The sequence below is a fragment of the Mesitornis unicolor genome, unplaced genomic scaffold (assembly GCF_000695765.1).
Source record: "Mesitornis unicolor isolate BGI_N332 unplaced genomic scaffold, ASM69576v1 scaffold3104, whole genome shotgun sequence".
Lineage (NCBI taxonomy): Eukaryota > Metazoa > Chordata > Aves > Mesitornithiformes > Mesitornithidae > Mesitornis > Mesitornis unicolor.
Window position 1 is genome coordinate 35744 of NW_010180753.1, and position 8409 is coordinate 44152.

At 52.0% G+C, this 8409-nt stretch overlaps 1 protein-coding gene across 1 annotated transcript in view; it reads right to left on the reverse strand.

The window, feature by feature from the left end:
* FRMD4A (FERM domain containing 4A) overlaps nt 1-8409 on the reverse strand; it is a 32754-nt gene continuing 24345 nt past the window's right edge. The window contains exons 9-11 of the mRNA XM_010183182.1: nt 6408-7267; nt 3895-3991; nt 1-103 (exon numbers count right to left, since the gene is read on the reverse strand). Coding sequence (XP_010181484.1) covers nt 1-103; nt 3895-3991; nt 6408-7267 — 1060 coding nt within the window. The remainder of the gene's footprint in view (nt 104-3894; nt 3992-6407; nt 7268-8409) is intronic.

Genomic DNA, 8409 nt, shown 5'->3' on the forward strand with positions numbered 1-8409 from the left:
TCACACTAGAGTCCCAGGCTTGGCTTTTTCCTGCCCATACCACTGGACATCTGCTAATTCTGGATAGAGGGGAGCATCCAGGAAACAGCTATCGTTGTAGCTCCTGCAGGAGAAAGGAAACTTCATTAGGACAGCGAGAGCTCCTGGGAAGTTCAGCCATGGGCATATAACATGGTATGGGTGAGGAGGAGCGCAATATATTACATTCGCACTCTGCACATACACCCAGAGCAGACATTTGGGGTGGCCTCAGCATGCAGGGCCCTGCCTCGACCCAGCTTGCTCCTGCCTGGCATTCCCATTACCCTCAGCAACCTGCCTGGTGTGAGGAGCAGGAGAAAGCCGAGCTCTGGCAGCCTCTCCGCAGGCAGGGTGTCCCGAATTTTGGGAGACGCCAGAACAGCAACAGCCAGAACTGCTGGTGGGATGTGCTACAGGAGAGCAGAGCTGGATGGAGAGAGCTCATGGCCAACTCCCCTGGCTGTGTCCATCCCACACCCATGGTACCACGTCTGCCTCTGCTGTCTCTGTATGTGGCCTCTCTCCCCCTGGGGTACAGCAGCAGGGCTCTGCTGTGCCTGAAGGGCTCTGCTCTGCTCTCCTGTCGGGCAGTAAGCTGGGTTAAAGAGATTTTTTTTTAAGTAGGATGCTTTCCAGGGAGCAGGTGTGCAGAGCAGCCCTGCTGGCCACAGCTGCAGTACCTGGAGGGGACATGGAAGGAGGGGGGTGGTGGTGTGTTGGCACTTCTGTAGGTCCTGTAGCACCTCTCTGGGCAGAGGCCCGTGCATCGCCTGGCAACCCCAGAGTTACGTGGGTTTCCAGGGATGAGCCAGAAAGGGACCAGTGAGGGTGCCAGGTCCAACATGGAAAGGACTGAGTTTTGTTGTAGGTAGCCTAACCCTCATCTCAGGGCACCTCTCTTTGCTGCTGCTTTTGCTGCATGGCTTTTTGTTTGCTTGCACAGAGCAGAAGAGACAGTTTATGGGAATTTTCTTTGCAATTTAATTTAAAAGCTCTGGCCAGGGTCAAGTCCTGGCTTAGTCTGCAGAGCTCCCTGCCAGACGAAAATACTGAGGTCAAAATCTTGTCAGTATTTTGAAAAGTGACTGCTGTATCTGCAGAGTAATATTCAGAATTGATGTCTCTCCGTCACACTTTGATTTTACCCAACTTCCAAACTAGAGATTGTTTCAAGGCCAAAAGCAGGAGATGCATTTTCTATCTCTTTATTGTGGGGTTCTTGCTCGGCTCCCTCCCTCCTCGCAGGACTAAGCTCACATCTGATGTAGTCTGGCAGTTCCTGCTTCCTCTGTCCTGTTTTCCACCTGGGACCAGGGTCTGGGAGGAACCTGAGGAAGGGCATCACTGTCTGCATGTTAAAGAGCCCTTTGTTTCCCAGCCCTGTGCTGGAGTACGGAGGTTTAAGGGTTATCTCTAGAAAGCTGGGCTTGAAATACTTGGCAGATGCCAGCTGTGAATGGTTGTAGATTCAAATGAGAGTGTCAGACACCCGCAGTTTAATTAAAATAGAAATACTCTGAGGGTTTTTTTGTTCCTGCCACCCTTCCCCCTCCGTCTTCCCACAGGAACAGGGCCAGGATTGCTCCTCGCTCCATGAAACCTCACTGCTGCTGTAACAGCCTCTGCTCCACAGCTCTGTGCTGCAGTGGGGAAGGAGGAGAAATGGGTGCCATGGCTGGGAGCTCAGTCCAGGTCCCCTGAGGCCCCCATTTACCCGACCTCACCTCCCCACCACGCTGCTCCCAGACCCTCCCTGCAGCACTTTGTCCACGCTGCTGGGCAATGTCCCAGCCACAGGTTTGTCACTGCCGCCCGCTCTCTGTGCCCATTCAACCTCTGCACGATTGCAGAGCGGGCTGGCCCCAAGTCCTTTCACAGGGACCAGCGCCTCAGCCACACACTTGCTGAAAAGGCACAGAGAGGGCTTCGAGTTGTGCTCTCAAGAGCTGAAGGAAGCCTCGGTGCCAAACCAAGAGGCACACAATGGAAAGGGCTGCTCCTGCGGGACAGCGGGATGCTGGTTATTCGCAGTGTTCATGGGCTGTAAGGCAGAAGGATGAAAGAACAAAACGTTCCCTTACTATACCTCTATTCATCAGTACTTTGGTGGGTTGGAGACTGAGACTCATCCATAGTGGGTGAGTTGTCTGCTGCTTCTCTGAACAGAGGAGAGCAAAAAAGGAGGAAAGAGGAGAGAGGAAATGTTAAAGAAAAGAAGTGACACAGACATTGTTACGAACTTATTAATCCAGTGGGGAAACAAGTTGATGAATCATCTTTAGAAAAAGTTAGTGACACAAAAACACGCTGGGGAAACCCATCAATCCCCGGGGTCGTGCTGGGAGGGCACAGCCTGCCCCTGCAGTGGGGGTTTGTGTTGTGCATCCAATGGCAAACATTATCTGCTCCTACTGTGTCTGTACATCTGCCTTGGGTGGTACGCTCGGGCATGAAATCAGTGCTGATTTGTCTCCAGTTCTTTTTGCACTGGTTGTTGGTGCAGGGCCTACCCTACAAACCTAGATAGCTTGACTTTAACCAGCCAGGACTTTGGCTTGACAAGTTTTGGTTATGAGAGACAGGGTACAGAAGTTTTCATGAACAGAAAAATAAGAAACCTTATGATTTTCCAAACAAATTCCTCAGCTGGCTGCTCACCAGTTTGACTTCTGATTATCATGGAGATATTTAGAGGAATTCGATTGGGATAGAGACTAAGATTTGAGTCTAGACTCAAAGCCTTGATAGTGGAAATGTCAGTGTACAGTTAAGATAGCTGCCATTTTGCCTACCTTGTGATCTCTACTTTTTGTGAAATGGGACCAGAAAAATTCTCTGTTCTAAAGCTGGAGGCACAAGCAAAGACCACGCGAGGCTGGATGTCAAATGTGTGAATTTAAAATCCAAGGTAGGCCTAAGGGGGTTGTGGTTATGGTTCGCCTCATCTCCATTTTGAACTTCAGTCACAGACGGTACTGGCGTAAAACCAGAGGTCAAACTTGGTCATTGGTGACCAGAAGAAATTAAAGAGCATGAAATTTTCCAGTGGCTGCACAGTGAAATGTTTGCAAAGTTACTGGTCCCAGTTCACAGCTCAGGGGATCGTATCTGTTTTCCTCCTCTAGGGCCTTTGGTACTTTGAGGACCACAGTCTGAAACTTTCTAGTTGAGCTCACCAAACTCAATTCAGATGCAAAAATCCGGGACATGCTGAGTTAGACGGGATCTGGAAATGATCTTTATTTCATGTGGCAGGACAGAATGACAGAAGATTGCTGGAGAATACCCATGGGAGCTTGCAAAAGGTTTTTCATTTACTCCTGGAGCTCCCTGCTGCACTCAAGAGGTGCCAAAGAACCCAACTGCTGTATTTACATGAGTAATGGCTACCTGCATGTAATGACTCACTCAGTGGTAGCTGAGAAAAGATGCACTTAATGGTCATTAACACTGCTAGGGAAAACCTAGCAGAAAAATGTGGTTGCTGCGCACATAAACATGGTAGGCACCTACCCTTGCTTTACAACAAATATCTCCTTGGTCTGGACAGCCAGTGTGGTGGTTTATAAAAACAGATGAGCTAATTTGACATATGAAAAATCAGAGGAAGGAGGCTGTCCAAGCAGAAGGACCTGCAAGGCTCCTTTCCCTGAGGATCTGGCACTGCTTGGAGCAGCGCTGCTGGGTCCGGATGGCACAGCCATGTCTTGGTCAGCCTAAACCACAGCTCCACTGCTATGAGGCTCGAAATGCTCTGTGCGGGCTGCGGAGCACCTGGAAAAAGTTTCCCATAGCTTTGGTCGTGTGTGCGGAGGTTTTCCTCACCGGCACGGAGCAAGGCGAGTTCTCTGACCCGATCCCATGGACACTCACCCAGTTTGCCATGCGAGGATGTGGTGGGGGCTGCCTGGCGGCGTGGCTGCAAGTTCACTCGACGGCGTCGAACTCCTCTGGCTGTGAGGTAAGGCAGCTGAAAAACAACCACAGGGTGGAGAAGAACAACTGGTGAGGCGAGGGCACAGGGGTCAGGGTGGTTCAGAGACCAGCAGAAACACGTCTGGCTGTGAATTAACAGCTGGGAGTCAGACCACGTCCTGCTCCAGACGTGGCACAGAGCAGCCAGGCTGCTGCTGATGCTGCTGCACGTCATGAGATGGATCTGTCCTCAGCTCTACAGAACACTTTGTTTCAGCCTGGCCTCCAGCTGAACACAACCCGGACTCTCCCGAGCCCTGCCTGGGAAACACCACAGCATCTCTCTCAGCATGGAGATGAACTGGACCTAAACTGGACCTGAACTGGAGGAGCCTGCTCTTTCAGGCTCAGCCTCTTGCTTCCTGGGACGGTGGGCGATGCTAAGGTGTCCCTAGGAGCCAGGGCTGGCAGTGGCGAGAGGCTGGGCAAGTACACAGCTTCGGGTGCAAAGAGGAAGACAGCTTTGTGGATTTCAAAAACTACCACCACCTTTCACTGTGCATCTGCAGTAAAGTGAAGCTGGGCTTTGCTGCCCCTACTGCTATGTGGCCAGAGGAAGGCTTATCTTACTTCAGTGAAGACAGAAGCAAGCTGAACTGAAAATGTACCATTGGCAGTGGTTCTTGAGGGGGTTTCCCTGGTGAGGGTCTAGCTAAGAAACCACCTGATTGGTCCTTCCTCTTCCCCAAGTCCATACAGAGTTGACCCTCCAGATTTAATACATGCCTAGAAGTATGATCCTCTCTGAAGGACGGTGTGAAGTCCAGCAGACCTCCCGGCTAGGGCTAATCAGCTAAAATGATGGATGTATCTACCTGGCATCCCCTTCTGTGCTGTTAATTCTTTATCTGCTGCCAAATGACACTTGAAGAGAAAACCAAATTTCAATCTGGTCCTTGCAGCCGACAGCCTCCAAGGTTGGTGTCCTCCCAGAGCTGTAATTGGGAGCTGACTCTGAATGCAAACCCCATCTATGCTGGTCACGACAAGCTGTGATTACTGAGCACACATACATTGTGCTGCCCAGACACCACATTTCAATTTAAAGACCCAGCTGGGTGGGGAAATGGACTGACTGACAGCAGTTTTGTGTGCTCTCCTCCCAACCCCACCATTTTCCTTTCTATTTTACCTAACTGAGCCAGTACAATTTCCAAAGCTACACAAGGCAAAGCTTTCCAGTGTTCAAGCATTTTCTGTTGCTGGGTGGGACAGAAATGCCCATTAATTAAAGGGGGGAAAGACGGATTTTCATATGGAGACACAGGCCAGTTCCAGCAGCTACTCAATTGTGTCTTGGTCCACAGCTGGGCCTCCTACACATGCTGACATCACACAAAAATCAGCCTTTTCTTGGGTTTGGTGACAAACCACCTCTCTGGCTGCATGCTGGAGGCAGCAGTGAGTACAGAGCCTCACTGGTACCAGTGTGGTGGTCACCATGGACCAGTCACCATGCTGGGATGTCAGAAAGGAGCAGCCAGCAAGGGTGGGCAATGCACTGCTCTGGGAGGCCGTGAGGGCCTGTGGTGAGCAATGCTATAGCAATGGTGCTCCCTCCCATGCCAAGGCTGAGGGATGTGGAAAGGTGGGGATGGGCACGGTGTAGACTCTGATTAACCAGCAATCCCGTCCACATGGGGCTGGATTGAGGTTTTCAGCGAGTCCTTGATCCACCCAAACTGGCCTGTCCAGCTGTGACTGATGGCCAGTAAATATTTAACCTTGGACTGTTTCATAGCACATAGTGACCTCCTCAGCTTAATGAATTTGACTGTTTTCCTACTATTTAATATTAACAGCACAGAGGAGCACAAAGCTCTGTGCATGAAAGAGAGGCACAACACTGCACAGACTTAAACGCTCTGAATTTCAGGACATTATCAGCAGTTACTGAGCTGCATGGGAAAACCCAGTCTCAGCAGTGCACAAAGATGTCATCGCTCAAACATTTTTGCAGGCGGTGGAGGGGCTTCCCACTTAACCTTTCTCATGCTTTTGGTGTTTCACTGAGGATGCACATTCTCCTAGTCTGTGCTGAGCCCCTGCTTGCTTCATGGCACCCCTTGCTGTGATACTAAGAGTGACCCCTGCCATGGTTTCTCCACGGTCACCAAAAACCCAGCAGCACTCTGAGGAAAGACCTGGCAACAACAGGGCTTCGGTCCCTCCCTGTCTTTTGAGCCCATCATTGCAAAGTGATGATTTCCACTGACAAAAATTCCCACCCGATGAGTGTCTCAGACAAGTCTTGCTCCCCAGCGTTACGCCTACGCTTGGTGAGCAGCCTGTGAAGGCCAGATAACGCTACGGCATGCCATTGCTCTCCAGCCAGGGTGTAAGACCTGGCACAAATCTGGGCTGCACGAAGCCCCGTCCCTCCCACCCCTCTGCCCAGGCCCATCTCTCACCTGATGTTGCTTTACACATCTGAGGCATTCTCGTGACCCGGCTGTGCGCCACAAAGGTGCTTTGCGAAGATGTGCTGTACTGGGAGCTGCTGTCCGAGGAGGTGGAGCTCGTGTGCGAGAGGCGGCTGTGCTCCTTGTGGGAGGCCGTGGACCGCTGGTACCAGAGCCGCAGCTCGTCCGACACCGCAGTCCTACCCGAGCCCTTCTCATGGCCCTCCCTGCCCAGAGATGGAGTCCTTATGATTTGGGAGCGGGAGGGGGTGAGTCTGACAGAGTCCACTTCATCCCCGTGCCAGTTCTCCTTAAACATCCCCCCTGCTGTGTAGGAGTTGGAGGTTTTGAATTGTGCTTTCACGCTGTAGTGTCCCTCCTGGTCGTTCTCCAGGCTCCGCACCACCACGGGCGTGGAGCTGCCCTCGATGTACAGGGGATACTCTTTGATCCTGTACTGGGAGGAGGGTTGGCTCTGGCTGTGCAGGTAGACGCGGTGGTGCCCTGTCCCGTTCCTCGCAGCCAGGTTGGGCATGCTCCCTGAATTGGAAGAGACCAGGTTGCCGGCCGATTTGTGCCTTTGCCTCTGCCGCTCTCTGGCTTTCGACGGGGAATCCTCTGCCAGGGTGGAGTAGTTGGGGTTCATCTGAGCGGGGTAGTAGTGCTCAGAGCTGGAATGGCTGGTGCAGGAAGAGCAGTCGTCCATGGGGTCAGAGCCGTTACTGCTACGAGTCCTTGGGGTGTAGAAATCAGGGCTCCCTGTCTCATTTTCCGAGCCGAGGAGCTTGCCTTGCGACTCCAAACTGGAGCTCCGGTGTCTAAAGTGCTGAGCTAAGCTGTGCAGTCTGGTTGGGCTGATGTCTACTGACCTGCAGGTACCAAGAAAAAAATCCAGGCTGGTAAGTCAACAGGACGAAGCTCTCCCCATCCCCTTCTGCACAGGCAAGGGAATCTGAGGGCACTGAAAACTTGGACCCCTCCAGCATTGCATGGGGCTGCAGTCTGCAAAGCAACCTGCTTCCCTGCTGCAGGGTTTGGGGTGATTAGGTGCTACTTCTGTTCCTCTCCAGTCTCCTTGGTGGTGGCACTCAGTCTGCAGCACCATGTGGGACATAAACCCTTGCCCAGGCCGATTCCTCTTTGGCTTGGCACTCTGGGAAAGACCCAGTCCAAAGGGCCAAACCTGGGGACCTCAAGCCCCAGCTTTGCTGGTGTGGCCCCGTGGCAGAGCTGTTTGAACCAGCACCGTCCCTGTCCTACCAGGTTCACCTTGCTCTAGCTCTGCAAATCCTGAGACCTTAGCCTCAAAGGTGGTTTTTGGTGTGAGACAGACAGACTGCCCATAGTTGGTCTAGAATGGTGTGATTTCTCCACTGGCTGTTGAAAAAGTCACCTCTGAAGCAGCGAGGTGTTACCAGGGCCCAGTTGTGGGTAGCACATGTAAGACTGTCAGTGGGTGACAGCCCTTCAGACAACCACCCTGAATTACAGATTTATAAGGCTCGACTTGCAGCCAAGTCCGAGTGGTCTCTATTCATCCTGGCTGTCTGGAGGTTCACTCATCCCTTCAAGGAGCAGAAACACGCCGTGATGAGTCGCACACCCACATGATGGATGGCCAAGGCCAGGCACACAGCTCATGAATGAGCCACAGACTGGGCAGTGGTTGTTTCAAACACCCAAATGACCCTGACCTGGTCAAGGCCACTTCTCAAGCCCTGTGCCAGGCTCGTTTCTCACGCAGCCTGGCTCCAGTGCTAACACTGCACTCTCAAAAGGTACTCTCAGCCAAAAACTTTTAAGAAACAACCCAGGGACTTAATGCCTTGTATCTTCTGTGAGTCTGATGTGTTGGTGTGGCTCTTGATTTATGCCCAGCTAAATGATGTTAGCACTGCCCCTTTGGGCAGGATACCTAAAAGCACACAGCTTTGGCTGCCTGCAGTGTCCGTGGAGTTTGCTATGAGAGCAAAATAGCAGTGAAACCGAATGGTTTGCTGAAATCCTGCTG